At 32.9% G+C, this 21,637-nt stretch overlaps 1 protein-coding gene across 4 annotated transcripts in view; it reads left to right on the forward strand.

The window, feature by feature from the left end:
• LOC122509213 (protein rhomboid-like) overlaps positions 1-21,637 on the forward strand; it is an 81,554-nt gene that overhangs the window by 47,776 nt on the left and 12,141 nt on the right. For 3 of the 4 annotated variants that reach the window (XM_043623074.1, XM_043623075.1, XM_043623073.1), the window contains exon 2: positions 20,682-20,944. In XM_043623074.1, the coding sequence (XP_043479009.1) occupies positions 20,690-20,944 (255 nt within the window). In that variant the 5' untranslated portion in view covers positions 20,682-20,689. Of the gene's footprint in view, positions 1-9,845; positions 9,911-20,681; positions 20,945-21,637 lie in introns of those variants that run through there. The other variant, XM_043623076.1, reaches the window with a different exon arrangement.

Raw genomic sequence — 21,637 nt, forward strand, 5'->3', positions numbered from 1 at the left:
ATGGCTTAATTTTTCTATCGGTCTACGACATATACAAATTGTTATTTTTGTTATAAAAAATATAACAAAATTAAACAAAATGAAATTTTCACAAAAATCCAAAAGATATAATACACAATTCACTAGTTATAAAAAAATTGAAATGGCTTCACTGTAAAATTTTCTTAAAATTGCACTATGTTTATTTCAATTGAGAATTGAAAAAGAAAATAAAAGAAAACTTTCGTACTTACTTTACTTTTTTAAGATTTCACTCTATAAAACTTTAGTATTACGAACAAAAAAACAAAGTCGACTATCAGACGCGAATCACATCAAACACTGTTATTAAAAGGGTTGTATGTACTACAGACTTTATGCAGAGTTGGGTAGTTACATGTAATTTGAAATAGTAATAATATATTCTGAAACAGGATTATTATACTATTAAAACTTTACTTTTAAATATTAAAGATTAATAACACTAGTTTACAAAATTTAATAAAAATTCTGACCCGCAGCATTTCACTGTCCTTTCTTATGTAAAATTTTCCCCCGAATCCGAATATGAAGTCAGATATTAAAAAAGTAGAACAGTTTTCGAGATATAGCTAAATTTTAATTTTTTGAGTTTTGACAAAAAGTGTATTCACTAATTTCTTTTTCTTTAAATTTTCTTTGAAGCAAATGAAAGGTAATTAAATTTCCCATAAAAAAGTATTTACAACATTTTTAATTGGACTGACGGTTTGGTTGCTATTTATAAATTTGTTTGGAATTTCTCATTATTTTTAACAAAATTTTAGAAAATGATTGACTTTTTTGGTTAATTACGTCATAAAAAACGTGTTTACTTTGGGTTATCTTTTTTGGACGTCAATGTACAATTTCTTAGGAAGAAAATAAGCCGTTGCCGATAAAAATTGAACTAAAAATATAGAAGATATAATCTTTTAAGTAAAAATACAGGAAATTAGCTTTTACCCAATTTTACGATTTATTAACGACATATCGTATGGTTTAAGGTTTTAAAAAATTTTAAACATTAAAAGTGTCTTGAATTCGATTTGCACTGTTTTTTATGGATATTATCTGTTTCTCGAATAAAAAACCAACAAAAATTTTGACTTCGAAAAATATTATTTTATAAATGTAAAATATTAATACGTCACGATGAAGTGACAATAAATATAATAAAATACAGTGAATTAACTTTTTCACTCCATTAAAATATAATTTAGTACATATTATTTTTACTATTGCAAAATTTATATTAATTAAAAATTCTCTATATTAAAAAGAGAAATTTATACTTTCATGTTGAAGTTAAATTATCTTTTTCAAACGCTCATCACACGTCATGTTAAGTCAGTGTAACGTAAAAGGACTTTTTTTTGAGTTCCCTTCGCTTAAGTTGGGTGTAAAAACGCTGAGTGGAAAGCTTGCACTTTGCGTCACGCAGCCACTCGCGTAATTGCACATAGAGGGAACTTCATGTCCATGTCTATGAGATGTGCTGTGTGTGTATATGTGTGTAATAAAAAGGGAAGAAAAAACAGGAAGACGAATTTCCGATGAAAGCACACACTCGGGAAACCTTCGCGGAAAAATACGAGGCACCGACCTTTTCCGGGACAATAGGCGGCCTGGTCAGATTTAGGAGAGAAAACAAAAGAGAAAATAAAGGGAGGATAAAAAATAGTAAGAATGAAAGACAGAGAGAGACAAAATGTTGAAATAGCAAAAAAAAGATGGGGAGAGAATGTGAGAGGGATGTGAAGAAAGGGAGAGAGTGGGGGAGGATTGTAGTGAGTGAACATAGGATTGGCGGAGAAGGGTTAAAGTGTGTTTACGCTGCAGGAACTCTTGCTTCTTAACAAATTGCAAAACCTTTTGACCTTTTCCCACAAGTGTGCCACAGAGATATTCACGAAGTCCCTTTACGGCAAAAGACCAACGTAACGCAACGAGAGTAAGTAGAAGATACCTCTTGATGTAGGACGAAGATTATTTATACCCAGTTTAGTTGAACTGTCTTTATCGAAATTCAAAACCTCCATTGATGAACATGGTTATCTTAAGGACGTTCGAAAAATTTCTCAAATTTCCTGAACAGCATGGCTTCATGAAGAGCAGATCTGTACTGACCAACCTACGTATGTTTACTAAATACTATTATAACGATTGCTTAAATTATAAATAAAAAATTATGCAAAGTTTAATAAATCATTTTCCCTTATTTGTCACAAATCAAATATTTAGCACCAACGCGACAGTAAGACGCCAATTAATATTATTTTAGAAAAATTAACAAAAACAATAATCAATTCTTTAATAAATAAATACTACAAACTTGTCATATAACAAACGAAGAATGTTCAACTTAACAAAAATCTCACAACTCGCAACTCTATTGTCTACTCTACAGCAAAGTCTACTCTCTATTCTCTACTCTATTGTCTTCTCTCATTAACATCCAAAACCAATAATATGTATTGTAACGCTTTTTTCTATACATTATTATAAGGAAACTTGATATGGAACATTAATAATAAACAATCATTTATAAATCTTAAATAGTTCTGAAACTATGATTCTAAAGTTACTGTAACTGAACTCTAGGATAATTTTACATACTCAAAACCTAATTTTAACCGAATTTCAATATTTAACCAAAGAAAACGTTACTTGTGCAATCTTGTTCTTCATAGTTTGTCTAGACGGTCCCCGGTAGGGCGCCAGACAACTTTTGTATCGCCGGTATTGTCAACCGGACTAAAACATAATTAATCAAAAATCATTAAATTAAACATTACTCAATACTAAATAAAGACCGATCAGACAAACATTAATATTAGGTAACTAGATTTTTTGCACGTGCCAGTACCAGTCAGCTATGCTGGTCGTGGAGAGAGGGGTGAGTTTTGTATTCAAGAAAGAGAAGGTAGTTTAAAACACAGTGACGGAATTATAAATAAATTAACAATCGATTAGATATATAAATAATATAAATAACTTACAGATTCTGTGTCGATGATAAGTTGACTAGTGATAGGTATCATGATTTCATTTTCAACTTTTAATTTATTATTTATTAAAGAAAACATTAAACTAATAATTAACTGAAATATTAACTGTAACATATTATTTAACAATTTGAAACCATAAAAGAATTAAATTGTAACTAAACTGGAACTGATTCTGAATTTATTACGTTTTACTAAAAACTGGAGAAATTAACTAACGATGTTAACACAACAGGGGATCGATGACAAGAGAGAGATTCAAAAGGTTTTTTGCAGAATTATTTTAATTTGAAATTAGTACTGAATTTTGGCGTTAGGTGACTTATCGGTAATCTCGATATTTTCATACAAAAAGGGGTTTTTCTCCTACCTTGCTTCTCCCAGCATTCTGAATTACTAATTACTAATACTATGATACTTAAACTAAAAGGACTTTTCCTATGGCAAGATTGCGACCTTCTTGACCATAAGAACCTGTCAATTAACCCAAAAGAAGAGCTTCTTTGCCAAACGAAGTCGCTTTCGTTTGACAAAGTCTGCCAAATCACTGAAACTAAACTAATTTATCAAAATTCCTTAATGTGAAGCGCCAACATTTCAAATGGACTTCTGCTAAGTGTAGAATAATTACTTAAACAAATACAATAAACGAAACACTGTAACAATTTTACTTTAACAAAGACAATTAATATTACCAAAATTCAAATACTTGAAAAAGTAGTGCTATTGTGACGTAAAGCGCAAAAATAACGTCACGGTATATGTATTATTTATCTTTTAGATCTATTATATTATTATCTACACACATTTCTATGTATCAGATTTAGATTTTTAAGTTGTTTTGAAGAAAACTTGCTGCAAAATGGCATACTATGTGGGTTCCTACCCGCTTTTTGTATAAAGAGGACCTTCACTCTTCTCCAAATGTTTGCGATCTAAAAGTCAAACAATTCTGTTTTTTCCTAAGATACTCCTTTTTATATGCTGAATTCGCACTTTTATTCATCAGGTCTTTTACTCCTCACCTTTTAAACGACGTATACTGCAAAATTCAAGAGATTCAATCCTGCAGCATTGTCTACAAAGTCAAAATTATCCAAAAATTTGTTATTTCCAACGATTACCTTATAAACATCAAAATTTTGCGGAGGAAGGCACTTAATCTTTCTGGATAGCTGAACATTTCTAATTGAACATTTTCCAGTAAGTCTGCGTACTTAAAATTAGTTATGTACACTTTTCTATTTTATTTAAAGTAGAAATAAATTATTCTTAATTGCTTCTGAAAAGTTTTAAATTAGTTTGTAATTATTATTAAATCATTGTTTATTAAAATAAACAAATTATGAAAAATTTCATTTACACCCCCCAAAAACTTAAAGTTTTCTTACTGCCCGAGTTTTCTTGATGGTATCGTCATTTTATTCAACTCATGGTTCAATGCACCCTTCCTATCTTAGCTTGTGTCGTGTTCTATAACGGCGTCACATCGTTTACTCGGGATCTTATCCAAACTTTGTCCGTTACAGCGGGAAGGTGCATCTACGCGCAGATGACCGTACACTCTTTTCCAAAAGACCCGAGGAGTTTCTCAAAGATTATATTAAACTCAAGAGAAAGTCTATAATAGCTATAAATATTTATAACAATTTCCATATCTAGAAGTGACTTTTGAAAGTTTGGGTAATCTTACATACATATGTATATAAACTGTAACGTTTTTTTTTAACATTGGCAAAATTAAAATTATATTTCCGCAAAATGAAGTTACGTTATTCTTTATTAGTCATATTATTAAAAAACTATCAAAAATATAATATAATATATATATATATATATTTCCCTAGCTAAATGTGGTATTAAATTATTTTAAAATGTATATAATTTTAGTAAATGTTGACTACATCGATAATAGTATATTGTGACACAGTAGGGCAAGCATTTTATCTTTTCATAGTTCAGCATCAAAAATTACGATGTGACATTAAAGGTTCTGAAGCTTTTTGAAGGAAATGCTTTCGTTTACGACCTCCACGTTCTGGCAAACGTTAGCTGCTGACAAAACGAACCGTAGAAATACTTTTATGAAACCTCGTAAGAATGCTGCTACTCATAACTGTAAGGGAGGCTAAAAGAATATCGAGTAAAATGATAAGAATGATATAGTTTTATTTCTCCTTTCATTTGGTCCTTTTCAAATCTCTTATAATATTTTTTACTTTTACAAAAATGTAATCAAAATTATTCCACTTTAGCAAAAGTTAAAGAATAAATTTAACACACAGGAATTTCATAACATGCTATAATAGTCTTTGGCTTAGGGAAAAAATGTTGAATTAAAAAATAGTAGTTTTTTCTTGAACGTTAGCCAGATGAAACATACCAATTTATCGGCAACTTTGTTTTCGACTGTCTCAACTGTTTTGAATCTCTGTAGATTTTCCGTTTGTTTTCTAAACAAGAAGACTTCTCTTAATGCACTTTTTCTCAGTTTCATCCCCTCTTTGCTAACACGAAAATAAAATAATGATTCCAATGGATTCAAGTTTACGTGTAATTTATTTCAAATTATATATAATATTTATAAATTCAAATTATAACTCTTTTTTGTAAAATACTATTTTATTTTCTAAAATAATTTTTATTTTAAATTAATAAACAAAAGGGGAAAAATCAACATTGTAATGTTATACACACCATGAATATATATTGCGTCCATTAAAAAAAACTTTCCACTTAACAATTCAAGTGAAGGCAAACCGAGAGGGAAACAAACATGTTGCACTTGAAATATTTTCATTTCAAAGGATAAAAATTCAATTGAACAGTTGTTTTGTTTTATTTCCAGAAAATATTTTACAGTATCAAAATAATTAAAAGTTCATTTATTAAATAAAAACATTTTTCAACAAGGTAAATATAAAATTCGTGTTACACTTATATAAGGTCCCCTATACTAGACCAGTTAATTTCTTCTCTATCCTTCGTAAGATAGGTTTAAATTTATATAATAGTAAATAAATTAAATTTAACAACAATTGATTATTAATTCCCACCTGAAAAAGTTCTATAGAATTTCACTAGAATCATTCTATATGAATACTAGTGAATATTCCATAGAATTCCACTAGAATGATTCTATAAAATTTATACATGAATTCTACTAAATTTTAGTGATTTTTAATTAGAAAAAATATAAATTTCCTGAAATAATTTTTTTAACATTATATTATTGTATGGTTACTACAGGGCTCGAACTAGATCCGTAAATCCTGAAAAGGTCCGTAAATTTGCTTCAAATCCGTAAAAGTCAGTTTTTTTGAAAAAAAGGTCCGTAAAGTTCGTAATTTGATTAAAAAAAGATGAAAAGTTCACATTTATCTTTAATTTTAAAAAATATATCATAGCTAACTGCTTTTGTGTTATTTTTTGGCTTCATGCTCTCTTAAACGTTAAGTGATGCATACAACCAGATGTTGATCCTGAGTCTCTAACGTCAACTACTTCTGCAAGAGATGCGCCCCAAGGATCTTTCGTGAGTGGGTTGAACAGGTAACCTCACGTTTTCAATTCGGACCATGTAAACAAAGGATGGTTGATTATGTAAACTGACGCTTAGGAAAATATTGAACCTCGTCTCTCCTCCATTACCACTTCCGACCACGTTACTCTAGGAAATGCTATACGATCTATGCTGATAAACCAGAGATGGAATATTTCCCGCAGTTCCACTGGAATTTACGAAAATAAGTTTCATTACTTCCTCATATATGTAAATTATACTAAAAGTATATATTCAAATTCTACAAAGTTTAATTCCCCAAACGATAATATTCATAATAAGAAAAAATCTATACTGTAACAGAAAAATAATAAATTACAAAGAAGAGCTTGAAAAGGTTTAAAAAAAATAATTGTAAGGTACAAATAAGGTTAACGTTGTTTTGTATCCTTTGAAAGACGTTATTAGTATTAACGGAGCTTAAATGAAAAACAATTTGAAATTTTCATTCTATGATTTTTCTAGTATGAAATAAAAATAAAATCGCAAAGCAAATTAGAATAGACTGTAAATAATTCAACAGAATTTAAAATACCTCACAAAAGAGCTTCTTAATTTTATAAACTAAAGTTCAAGATCAAATTGTCCATTAAGACCACCTGGAGTGGTAAACGAAAATGTTTAATTTGCAGAAAAACACATTCTATTTTAGTGGTTCTAACGTTTTTTTCAAGAAATAAAAATAATTCCCCCATTACTTGACGTATTAAACGAGGTAAATTGAAAATAAATTTAACGAGAAAAACAAGAGCAGTAAAAAAAATTGTTTCGAAAATTCGTTGCTCCTTCTCTGTGCCCGAGATGTTTCTCGCTATTTAAGAAACATGGTCTATTTTGGATCTTCAATTGGTTCCAGAAACTGTCTCTACTGTCTCGATTTAAAATTCAAAGAAGTAAAAACGTTCTAGTATTCAAGTCGCACATCTGCTCACAGTGCAGTGCTTGGCAATCGGAACCGAGAGAAATTAAAATTGAACAAACCTTTCTGGATTTTGTCTGTCGCATACGTATGAGCTACTAAGAAAGCTGCAAGGTAATTAGGATAAAGTTTTAGTTGAGTAGTTATATCTACGTGACGAACTTTAACTTAGATCAAAAATTTCCATTTTTATTTCCTTCTTTAAGAATCACAAAAAAATTCTCTCTACTTTAGTTGAATTAGTGAAATTTACTAATGAATTATGTCATTTTTTTATTCACCAAAGATATAAATTTATAGGTAGGTTTTAACCTCTCGAGTGAAAGGTTCTGAATAAATGTAACCTTAAATTTATTCATTTTAATAAAGCAGTATTTAATCTTAGATACAGTAGTTAATATTATTATGTGTTTATTTACTCTCCCTGCAATAGGCAGGGTTCGAGACTCCCAAGTATATACACAAGTCAACTTATTCTAAATACAAAAATTCTTAAACTATAACGCCGCTCATATCCCACATCAACAAAACTTAACCTAAACGCACTTAACCTATTCGCATCTCACTCATCCTCTCAAAAATTTGCCAGTGCCAGGGCTTCCGTTTCCAGTTCCCTTTGTCCCCATATACTGACTGATTCCCCATTATCGTCCCACCCCTTTAAATTTCTTAACTCCTTAACCTCAATCTTCATTCTCCAACCATTCCTTCTCACGATTTCCTCCTAACCTTTCACTACCTCCTCTTTCTCCTCCTCACTTCCCAGTTCTACTATCCATATCTTCGGCATCCCATTCGCATCCATACTCATCGCTTTCATCTGTCTAATATTAATTTTCACCCCTATCCTTTCAGTTAGTCTCCCCACCTCTTTTCTTCCTTCACTTAATCCTGCATTCATACCCCTGATCACTATATTCCTTTTTCTTTTATCCTTTTCCATCCATTCCACTCTTCTTTCCAACTCATTCACCTTTCGTTCATAATATACACTTTCACTCCCCTCACTACTCATTTTTACCCCCTTTTTTAATATAACATCTATTTTTCTATCCTCTTCTTTCTTCTCTACTATAAATTTTTCCATTTCATCCACTCTTTCTCTCATACCTTCCATCTCACTGGCCCACTTTTTCCATTTTTCTTGCATCCTTTCCATTTCCTCATCTAATTCATCCATCTGTTTTTAACCCTCTCATCACCTGCTTCGCAAACCGTCACAAAATTCTTCCTTACTCTCACAAAACACTCTTCCATTGCCTCATTCAACATTTCCACTAGCTCCATCAAGTCCATACAGTCTTCATACGTCATCATCTTTCCATTCTTCCCTATTCCTCTTTTAAATATTCGCGCCTTTTTCTCACTCTCTCAAACACTACTTGAATCAGACTCAGCCATTCCAGAAATCTACCTTATCACAAAATTTTCCCCACTATCTCTCTCTCCTTTCTCTCACTTCAAGCAACCTAACCTCACAATATCGTACACATACACTCTTTTTACTTTCACCACCACTCTTTCCTTTGTTACCTCTAACACTACACTGCACCCTTCAATAAAAAAAAAAAACTTAAAATTTTGCCAAAAACTCTTAACCTTTTACAAACGCGTGCACAACTCAACGGTACCGGAAGCTAGATACAGTAGTTAATAGTTTTGGAACTATTTCGAATTTAAATGTTGTCCATTTATAAAAATCGGAATGTCGTTTTTTAAAAATTCAAAATGGCCTATTTAATGTGATGGATGCCAGAGTTAAGACAGTTTGTAATTATATCTTTCAAGGAATATTTCTTGAAGAAATGTGACAAATTTTTTAATTAAAATATTGTTCTCAGAGGACGTAATCGTCAACAATTCAATATAACATAAAATTACACAATTCTTTAAATTCGACGTATAATTACAATTCAATATCATTAAACAGTTGAGCATATAATTAATTTAAAACAATAGTTTTAACCATCATGGCGTGAAACCAGGATCACATCCTGTCGCCATCGATATCTATTAATGACTTTTGTTGTCTACTATCCGGCGCTACCCAGGATCTCATCCTGTCTCCGTCAATAAGTCTAATATTGCCTTATCAAATATAAGGTTCGAATCGTCTTCAATATAAATAAACAGACCATGTACCGTATTATTTAGAACTGTTATAATAAGTGTACTTACATTTACAACAAAGGCGTAGAAAATGGAACACTTTCCTTCAATCAGGCAATCCCTGCTCCTCGAAAAAATCTAATTACTCCCGGCACTCCTGCTTCTACCACGTCTTTCTCGAAACTGAAAAACTATTTCCTTTTTCCGTGCTAAACATATTCGTCACCGTTCCCTGCACGAGACCGAACAAAGAAAGAAAATATTACCGACTACTTCTTGGCGCCAGGAGGACAATCAAACCAAAACAAACTGAAGGTGAAGAATTTAAATAAATAATAGAAAGTTAAACAAAACAATAACGAACGAGAAACTAACTGGAATCGTATTTAAACGTAAATTTACATATGTACAAATTTTATTTATTTGTTTACTCACAGGTAGGACATTCTGAAAGAATATGGAAGAGATCATCCCTCCCTTTGCCGCAACAAAGACAGTCATTATTTGAATCAAAATTATAAACAAGATGACCGATGCTAATTCTACAGATGTTCAATAACCTAGCCAGTGTAAAATTTCTTTTCATTTGTAGGGGAGTCTGAGAGAATAGATAGCGTTGTGTCCCCTCATTATCAGTACGAAGAAGATTAGAATAAATCAAAATGCTCAATGCAGAGCTGACAATCCGACAACTTTTGGGAACGACCATAATTCTTCAGCAGCTTATCTTTCGTATTCCATATGGAATCCAGAACAGACCAATCAGCATACGCGTTACTCAAACCAAAAACCGTGCTCACCTGCCTAAACCAATTAAACCCATGAGAAGGTCACCTTAGTGCCAACTCTTTCAAACTTTCGAAACCTTTTCTGGGAAGCCTAAAAAATTCCATTTGCGAAATTTCAAAAATCCATCAACTACTCTAGTACAAGCTTCACAAGCTCGGTTTAAGTTCTAAAATCATAAAAATTGATTTAAATTTAGTAAATATAATAATATTCCTTGATATTTACTCTCAAATGAAAAATTGCAAAATTAAATATTTATTTATTTAAAATACACGGGATTTTAATGTCCATTTGTACAAAGTACTAACGTAAAATTAAAAAAATGAAATGTGTAAAATTAATCTTTCAATTAAACATGTAAAAGTATAAAATAATTTGAAGTAACTCATCAAAAAATAAATTTATTAAAAATGCCAGTAATTACAAGAGCCTTTATTATTATCGATTATTATAAGTACTATTTATTGTTTTTCAATATTTTAACTGAATTAATTTGCGATTACAATTTTTTCGTTTCGTAGCTTGGCAAGTTGGTGTTCATTATAATCTATTTGGTTATGACTAAACTAACTAAAGAAAAACTTTATAATCTCTAAATTCTCAACAAAACTAATATATTTAGATTTTCTCTTTCTATTTAAAATATAAATGGAATTGTTAATTGTCCATAAATTGTGTCACGTATTCAATTTATTGTTCCATCGATGAATATGAGAAGTCAGAATTTGTTTAAAGTTGATAATTGTAAATTTAATTACAAAACTAATTTTACTTTGAATAGAATCTGTAGTAGAGAAAATGAGCTTAATATTTTTGGCATAACATTGAGCAAATTTATAATTGAGTTGCGTAAAGTAATCTTAAAGTTAGCCGGCTTAGCCAAACTGTATTTTGAGGTGTCATGTCCACAGACTTTAAAAAATCCGTGTAGAGATAAATGAGTTTCAAGTTTTCAAAATGAATAAGATCTTAATAAAAACCGTCTTTCAATTAAACTTAGATTTATTAAGTCACGAAAAGAATCTGTGACAAGTTAATTATACATTAATTGATGAACTGCTCTACTTATTGTTATAGTAATGTACGCCACGCTACTTTAACTATAATAACGATTCTGTATTAATGTGAGAAGGCTACTCTCTGTGAGAAGTTTAAAAGATAACACTTGATATTCGAACAGACTGCATTCATAAAGTTAAGAAACATAAACATATGCTAAATGATATGTCCAATCGGGAAGGAAGTGTTGGTTACTAGGTGTCAACAGTATCTAGGGATTATGATCCGTTAGAAAGAACTTTTAAGCCTTTGGACGGATCTGCTCTGTGCTTCAGCTGCGGTGAAGTCGATCACAAGTTCGTAGACTGCAAGAAGTTTGCCAAGTCTTGAGGTCAACCCTTGAGAAATCAAAGAAGACTCTTGTAAGAGCAAAAGAAAGTCGGTCAGGAAGATCAGTAAAGGCATATGCTTACTTAAGATAGAACCTACATTATTTTTCAAATTCATCTTCTAATTGTTGATCGATTATTACAGTTAACAAGTTAACTATTAATTAAAAATATTTTCTCTCACAGTACCGGATATTTCAGGACTCTTTTTTCTATTACATAATTCTTTAAAGAGATAAGAATAAACCGATTAAATTGCATTTTGAATCCAGTTGTAATATGGAGAAGAAAATTTTTCAAAATATATTATATAAAACCGACAGGACCATGTAAATTTTATCATTATTCACTCAGTTTACCATGAATTTTATTTTCTTGTCTCAAAATGTCTTTATTTGTTTAAAGGGAAAATATTTCTTGCATGGAAAGTTTGATTTATTTTACGATTTGAATAACATGAGACATATCTTTCGATAATGGTCGATATTGTATCTTCTTCGACGTATCGCTTGGAGCTAGCGACCCACAGACTATACTTCTCATAAAAATAATTCCATGCTATTTCGAGGGAAGGAATAGATTTTGATACAACCACGTTTGCAGTACTGCAGTTTTATTGTATATATATATATACATTTCCTTCCTTGCTGCATGTCGTTTATTCAAAAACAGGTCACAAAAAATTTTGTATTAAAGATTATTGTGTCTTTTCAACATGAAATAGATAACTGTTAATTTAAATTTTTTTGTAAAACTGCATTAACTTTATTAGATATGAATATTGAAATGCAGAGAGATAATTAACTTAATAGGGTTCATTTCAATTACTAGACAACAATTGTAGGCACGGTTTATTCAATTCAAGTATTATTTTCAAAATACTGCTTTTCATCACAGAAGCGCCTTATAATTTCAGTACGTTATCCTTTTGTTCTTGAACACCCAGCTCAAGATGTTAAATAATCGATTTTCTGTCATGTGCACTCTTTCAATTACTTTTAATAATGGAAATAATGATTTTGTCGTACGGTTGTCATAATTAACAAAATTGTGAATAAAAATTATGAATAAATAAATTATGTTATTAATATTGTCCGACAGACATTCAAGAAATATTTTTAAACTTTATTTTATAATTCTGAAGATGACCCATAATAACTTCCTAAACTCTATTTCCTACAAAGTGGTTGTTAGATTCCTTCCCGTCAAAATTGTCGTCGTATAAAAAGCAGGTTTTTTCATACAGTATTCGAACTTGTGATCGACTTATTCATAGCCTGAGGGACCTAGTGTGAATGACGTTTGGAGTATTTTTTTGGTGTAGTTTGTTCAACATCTGCGATTCCGATCAACATTATATTGATCCTTTCCCGCACTGGAACACAAGTCATAAAACAATTAATATGATTATTATTATTATTATTATTATTATTTATTTTTTTTTTTTCAATTGAAGGAATTAATCCACTTTGAATTCTCATCTGAAGAGGCCCAACAATGTTGGGCGAAAGCTAATGTAGAAAAGAGAAATAAATAAGTGGATTTTAAAAATAAAAAACAAAAAACATCATATACCTACTACATTTAATTAATCCAAAAAACATTTACATCTATTATTATTATTATTATTATTATTATTATTATTATTATTATTATTATTATTATTATTATTATTATTATTATTATTATTATTATTATTATTATTATTATTATTATTATTATTATTATTATTATTATTATTATTGAAAGGGGTTGCAGCCACGAAACCTTTTGAATCTCCTGGTGGCAATAACGGCTTCTTCGAGAAAGAAGTAGCCCATAATGTGTTCACGCTCCTGCACGAGAGCAGGACAGTGACACATTATGTGTATCGAAGTTTCATTTTCCTCTCCACACTTACGGCATTTAGCATCATCTACAATCCCCATATTAAACCTATGATAGGGCAAATCACCATGACCGGTCAACAGCCCTGTCATGATTTTTGCCTCTTTTCTATTAAGTTTGCGGAATTCCGCTTTCCTCTTGAGATTAATATTGGTTTTCAAGAGTATTTTGGCCTGCCTACAGCCCTTATTGCCTGCCACTCCCTCTAGTGCTCTACTGCCAGCCACTGGTTAAATTCCAGGGCCAAGCATTTGTCAGAGACACCAACAGGAGGGGCAGGACCAATAAATTGTTCCCTAGCACCTGTTTTGGCTAGTTCATCCGCTTTATCGTTACCAATGAATCCACTGTGACCAGGGACCCAAAGAAGGGTAACTCGGTTAATTCCAGCTAATCTGTTTAGAGCCTCATGGCAATCACCAACCAGCTGTGATGTTGTTACATATCGTTTCAAGGAGAAAATTCCTGCTTTGCTATACGAAAGGATAAAAATATTTTTATCATGACAACTTTCTAGAGCCTTAACAGTACCATAGAATATCGCCATAATTTCGGCTTGTAACACAGTAACAGTGGGTCCTAACTTATACGAGTGGCCCCCTTAAGATGTTACGTGATAAATTCCTGCACCGACTTCATTCCCGCTTTTAGATCCATCTGTATAGTAGTAGTATAATAGACATCACCATTAACCGGAATGGTCACCAGTCCATTCATTCAATCCTCTCTGGTAGGTGTGTTAATCTTGTACTTTTTATCAAAAAGGTACAAAGGGTCAATCTTGTCTCAGATCATAGGAGACAGAGCCCCAGGAGAGCACCAAGGGCAGCAGTGGGCGTTGTGCACACCGCACCCGTCATGCCTCTCAGGACCCTCTCCAATTCTGTTTGTGATGTTTTTAATTCAACTCTACCCCACCAGACCACACAAGCCTAGGGAGCAGAATCGCTTCATAGATCCACAACAGTGTATCCGGTTGAGACCCCAGTTACCACCAATGGCCCTTCTACATTGCCAAAGAGCAGCTTTAAGTTTCTTACATTTTTCCTCTAAATGCTTTTTCCAGAGCAGCTTGCTACCTAGTATTACCCATAGATATTTTGCCTGCTTTGTAAATTGAAGCTCTTTCCCAGACAGCACAAGTGAACGCGAGGCTTTCCACTTGTATCGTCTAGTATAGATAACAGCTTCTGTTTTCCCAGGGTTAACAGATAAATCCACCGTCTTACACCATTCATCTACCTGGTTTAATGCCTTTTGAGCCACCTCAAGTATTACATCAAGGTGGAGACCACGAACGATTAACAAAATATCGTCTGAGTAACCAATTGCATGATATCCTGCTTCAGTTAGGAGTCTCAGTAGTTCGTCCACTATCAGAGACCAAAGCAGAGGTGAAAGGACACCCCCCTGTAGGCATCCAGAATTGACTGTGCCTTCCAGGACTGTGTCCCCCTTTGCTGACTGGAGGTTTTTGTTTTCCAACATGTGACGTCCAATCAATAACTACTGTGGAGATATTAAAAGATATCATAGCTCTTTTAATGGACGCCGTAGAGGCCTGACTAAAAGCCCCTTATATGTCCATAAAGACACCTATTGCAAAACCCTGGTTTTGTATTTGTCCATCAATGAGGTCAACCGCTTTGGCCAGGGCTGTTTCAGTAGATGCATCCCGCTCTATACGCATATTGATCTTTATGTAGCGGGTACTGCTTTAAGATCTCACTGCGGATATATCTGTCCACCAGTTTTTCAACTAATTTTAGAATAAAAGATGTGAGGCTAATAGGACGGAAATCCTTCGGTGAGGTATACCCGTTCTTGCCCAATTTCGGTATGAATACAACTTTCGTACCTCTCCATGCTTTTGGGACATAACCCAACGTCAGACTTGCCCTAGCAAGTCGCACCAGTGGCCCTACAACGCTGTCCATCACTCTTTGTAACAGGACAGGGAAGACGCCATCTGGACCCGGAGACTTGTAAGGACTAAAAAATTCCACGGCCCACCTGACCCTGTCGGCAGTCACAATCCTATTAGCCAACTGCCTTCGAGGCCGATAATCAGCCCGTGGAAGGTTTGTCAGAGGCCCAGTACATTCTAGTTTCTCGTTCCACCAGCTATGCTTCTTTTCCCGAAAACACTTTCGTCGGTTTGCAGCTATTTTCACAGGCTGCCTTTATGGCCTTTGTAAAGTTACTAGCCACTTCGTCCAGCGTTTGATGATCTCTAATCTTACCTGGTAAATCAGAAAGTGTTTCTCTAAGTTCTGAGTTATACTTAGCCCAGTCCGTCTTCCTGGGATTACGAATCCACTTGGCTTCCAGACGGACCGCAGTCTCCACCTTAAAGACAATCTGTTAATGATCAGAAAGCGAAGGTTCATTAGAAACTCTCCATCTTCTTACCTTATTTTCAATACTTTTAGAGCAGAGAGTAATATCAATCACTTCCTGCCTAACAGCATTGATAAAAGCCGGGGTCGAACCCGTGTTAAGAATATCCAAATCCGTTCCGATTAGATATTCAAGTAACTCCTGTCCTCTCTGGTTGTCCTTTGTGCTCCCCCACACCGTAATGTTGTGAGTTTGCATCGCAGCCAAACAGCAGAGGAAGTCCTTTTTCCATACAATATTCCACCAACCTGCGAACTTCAATTGGCGGATTATTTTTAATATCATATGGAAAATATGCCGATCCAATGACCGTCTTACCTATACCTTCTAGGTCAGTTACCACTACCATCAGATCACCAGAACACAGATCCAACTGTAGAGTTACGTTGATACTCTTAGTAAGAATACACGCTCTAAGTTTGGCAGCTCTACAATCCCTGTAACAAACGAGACTAGGCCCTCCAAATCCCCTAATAGCACCTTTTACTAACCATGGTTCTTGGATTAGCGAGATGCCCGTGTGCATCCTAGTCATGCTCCTCATCAGTACTGACTAGGCGCCTTTACTATGATGCAAGTTAATCACCTTTTGTTAATCACCACCTTTTTGTTTGGTGGTGATCTTTTCTCTTGACACACTCTGTTTGAGTAAAACTGATCTTTACTCGAATACTGTATATGGATGTTTTCTCTATATTACTGACTTTACCTACAATTTTTTACTTATCACGGGTTTTAGAAGAACTGACTTACATAGGTGACTTCTAGTTACCATACTGCTTGTCAAAAACTGAGCGGGTTTTGCTTTTGTGCAGGTGGTTTTACCTTTTCTATAAACTAAGAATGGCTGATTAAATATGTTAATTATTGGACGAAGATCCAGACTTAAACATAATTTAAATAAAAAATAAAATGATGAGGTCTTTTTTATCTGAAGATTTTCTCAGTCTACGAATGTGTGAGCAGTGAGTGACGTATGTAACTGACCATCATGCGATCAATACTTTTCCTAGGGTTCAACGTTCTTGTACAAATACACCATTAAAGAGGGGGACGTATTTCATGGAATCAACAAGTACAAATCGAGGAGTAAAGAAGAAAAACCACGTGGCGACATATAATAAATTAAGTAACCCATAAAAGTAAAGTAGAAAATAAAAGCATAGTCACTTTTAATTCAACACCTTTTTCCATTAAAAATTACGACAATGAATACTTTGCATTTTTAAATGGACGATTCGAATTTTTGATCTTTTCATCCATAGATTCGCAAACTGTAAGTGAAACTAATCTGTTAGAATAATATCATGCCGAACTGATGAGATTTTGGATAAGAGATGATCTTAGTTTATGGGAATTTCTAAGCAATAAATTTTGTAATTTTGCGTTACCTCTGCGACAAGTTTACTGACAAGGGATGTTATTAATATAAGATTGACTACGGCCAAAAACTGGCAAATCGATGTTGAAATAGATGAATCTTGTGATCCCGTGAATGTTTCCATGTTGATAAAAATAGAAGATCTAAAATTGGCACAGATGTTAATGGAATTCAAGACTTTGGATCAAATTCATATTTTACTTCCTTTTTGTCACATGATATTTATGTTCATCAATCATTTTCTTCTGACCATTTTTGAATTACTTCTAATATATGGCCTGAGATAATTTACATATATCCGGCAAGGGTCATGTGGTCCAAGGAGACTTCGTTGGCTTGCGATCATCGAGTTTAAGTGACATGCAATGCGGTACTTGGATGAGTCTACGGTTCCCTTCTCCTTTGTCTCGAAAACCCATTAGACGGATGGTCCAGGCAAATATAATAACACTTGTATAGCTAGATAAGCTTATTAAGACGGGTGCATAAACAAATAAATAAATAAGACATCTTGCATCCTATACTAGGAAAAAAGACAGATAGACTAAAAAACTTGACATAAATTTAACAAGTGATTCCGTTGCATTTTAATTAGCAATCAGCCTAATTGTAATAGGTGTTTATTCTATAGTTTTCTAAACAATAAAAAGTATTGATACATAAAAGCTAATACAGAATGGATGGAAGTTTTAACCAAAAAATCTTAACACTCCTATTACCGGACTTTCATCATCTCCTGCTCTCCTGCTATCTTTGCCAAATGAATTAGTTTTCACCACTTCTAAAATTAGAGGACGAGATTATATATAGCGCATTACGTTGCAAATGATTTGTATGCTGGAATGGACCTGTATTATGTTAATTATGAGGGAACAAGTACATGGAGAGAACCAACCGCGTCAATGCTTCATTAAGCAGTGGATCGTGAGAACTTTCCTATACGATTAATGACGAGTAACATGCGCGAGTCGTTGCCAAAGTGCCGTTTTGGTTGTACAATGACAGTCACTCACCTCTGTTCACGTTCATTTGCTCGTGGTTCGGTTTCGTTACTACGTCTCCGGATGTGTGTATACTGGTGTGCAAGTAGAGTTGCATTCATCAGGGTACACAAATTTGAATTTGGTTTTCATAGCGTGCAAAATTATGTTACGCCAAAGACAGCAAAGTTCTATTTATTGATGATTCAATGTAATGCATCGGAATAACTGAACTCACCAATTGGATCCCTTTAATTTATTATTTTTCAATGATTAACAAACTATTGAATTGATGAATGGAATTTATTTTAATAATACGTCCAATGAGATACCTAATTAAAGACTTGTTGTTTTATTGAATAAACAATGTTGCCCAAATGGTACAACATGTGGTCACAATATTGATTATGACTCTTTTAGATTTTGTTTTTTGTAATCCTAATAATTTCTCGGTGACTGCTTTGAGTAATTCAATTCTGACTGTCGACAGATATCATCCACCTCTTGTTATTGATATATTCATACTACTTTTAGAAATTTTAATTCACATAGTAATTTAAATAATTTTATTTTTTATTTCATGCTGATAATGTTAAATTTTATATTTTTTGTTCGTATCCACTACACATTCAATCAGATTTTGATCCTATGAAAATTTTGTCATTAATAATATTAAGTAAAAATAATTTTTTTCTCTTTTTTTCACCTACAATTAGTATCTCATTTTTGTACGAAATTAAAGTAAATATCCATATCGCGTGTTTTTAGCTAAAAGCTATACTGAAACACAGAAGGAAACCGTTTTAATTATTATCATCCGACGTGCCTGCCTGTTTCTGTTAGAGTTTTCAAACTTTCTGGCTTTGTAGAGCTCTCTGTCTTCTCGAATCCCAAAACACTTTCTGTACGTATAAGCGCGTCCGAAAAGAGAGTGCATATGCGAATCGTGCACTGAGAGTTTGTATAGAAAATAGAGAAATAAATGAAAGAGAGAAACCAAAAAGGAAAATAGAAAAGCAGAGATAGAGAGAATAGAGTAGAGAGTGAGAAAATGGAGAAATATATGAAGAAACAAAGGGGATAGAAGAGAATACACAGAGAATTTTGTGAGTCGCTGAGAGAGAACTTGTGGTTGAGGTCACTTTGCGTGACCTCTTTGTGTCCTCACCAATGAAAGTCTTTGTTCCAATCGTGTTTTCAAGCGTCCATTGAATTTGCTTCTGAATTATTAGGGTCGTTCGGTTCAGTTTGAACTAGTGGGTTTTCACCAAAGATCATAGATCATCTAGGTTGAACTGTCCAAGACCAGCTTGGTTCTATTCTCTCTCAGCAAAACTTGTTTTATTTTCTTTCCATCGAGAGTAAACTTGGAAATAAATTAGCTTTCCGTTTAACTAAACATATTCATCATTCCCTTGATAATGTTGGAATTTTGTGAAAGTAAGTTTGAACTGATTATTTATTCAAAGAGAAAAGTGTCTTTTTTATTAGATTAGTTAATTTATTTCTTTCAAGTTTTTTTTGAAATATTTCCTTCCACCAGAAATAGTCAAAATAAATTAGAAATTAAAAATTCTAGTGAGAAAATGTAATGTAATTTAGGGTGTAGAATTCGTAGGTGAATATGAGATGAAAATAGGGAATTACTTGAGACCATATTGGTACATCTGTATAGATGTACAGCGTTTATTATGCCACAGAAGTACCTATTCCGTGTGTAATCCCAAAGTCGTTACGCAGGTAATAGTTTGTCCGACATTGCTGGTTTGCAGACTAGGACAATAGTTCGAAGATTATTACTCCAGAATATAGACCCGAATGGTTATGTGTTACATATCTCCTTTGTTGTAAAGATCAAAGTCTATAAATATTTAACGAACCACAAATGCAATCAGTATTGTAACTTTTAGTCAAATTTTAACATCCTAATGTTCCTAATTTTCATTCATCAATTACTTATTGGATTTAAAACACTCGAAGGGTCACTATGTTCAAATCTTTTTATATTATTCTAAACCAAAAATTTTATAATTTATAACCCACTCGTAGTTGCGTAGGTGAATAGAAGGCTCGAAACCTAGGGGAATCAAGAAAATGTTTTATACCTAAAGCAGGCTGTAAAGAATATTTGATTCAATTCATCATATTTTAAAGTGTCACGATCTTATTTACAATTAGTTTTTCATAATGTAACCTAATTTAATTATTTGTTTCAAAAGGAATAACTTTTTAATAGAAAGTTTTTATTTTTCTTGTTGCAGGTACCAACATGGACGCGGAAGCCGCCTTGCTGGAGGAGTCTCCGACCATGTCGACAATCACTTATTCAGACTCGGATCAAACATATCCAGATACTGAACCCCCATACTCACCAGATTCATCAATAATGATCAGTCCAATGTATAAAAAATTACGCGAAGAAGAATTCATACCAAAACCCATTCCCAGGCATTCGATACCACCTCGGAAACCAAAATTCAGCATACGACCGCCTTATCTTATGATATTCATCAGTATCATTGAGGTAAATAATTTACAGATTTCTCTTATGATATTTATCAGTATCATTGAGGTAAATAATTTACAGATTACGATATTTTTTTACCATGGTTATAAATTCTTTTAAAGTATAATATGTGTGGAATGTGTAATGTAAAAATGCTGTTGTGTGTGAAAATGGTGTCTCGGCAAGAAGCGCTTTTGTAGAAACTTAATAGGAATTTTTTTTTTCTTCAAACACATGGTACTTGGGGATGAATAAAGAGTATAATAGTTTTCTCAGCCTGGTTATATAACTTTCGAGAAATAAGGGTGCATAAGTGCACATAAAACTAGTAGAGAATCATCCATTGCTGATAACAGCAGTTACTTCTTATCGACTTTCAGAACGTAAAAAGCGATCTTTTTAGTGACAACATATTTCGTCGATAATCGTCTGATAGTAGTGAAACGTACGACTTAGAAAGCAATTCCTCCGACAAACCAACGACAATCGCTGACCTGGGTTATATTCTTTGAAACTTCCGGTCTATAATATTTCCTTCTGGACTTTTTTCTCCTATTCTTTATGTTCCTTTACCTTCAGTTATTTCTTTTTTTTTGCTTTACATTCATTTCTTTTCTTTATATTCACTTCGTTTCCTTTAATTTCCTTTCACTTTATTAAAAAATTTTTTATTTCGTTTAATTTATTTTCCAATATTGTTATGTCTGTAAC

This window comes from Leptopilina heterotoma, unplaced genomic scaffold (genome assembly GCF_015476425.1).
Source record: "Leptopilina heterotoma isolate Lh14 unplaced genomic scaffold, ASM1547642v1 Lhet_6, whole genome shotgun sequence".
NCBI classification, from domain to species: domain Eukaryota; kingdom Metazoa; phylum Arthropoda; class Insecta; order Hymenoptera; family Figitidae; genus Leptopilina; species Leptopilina heterotoma.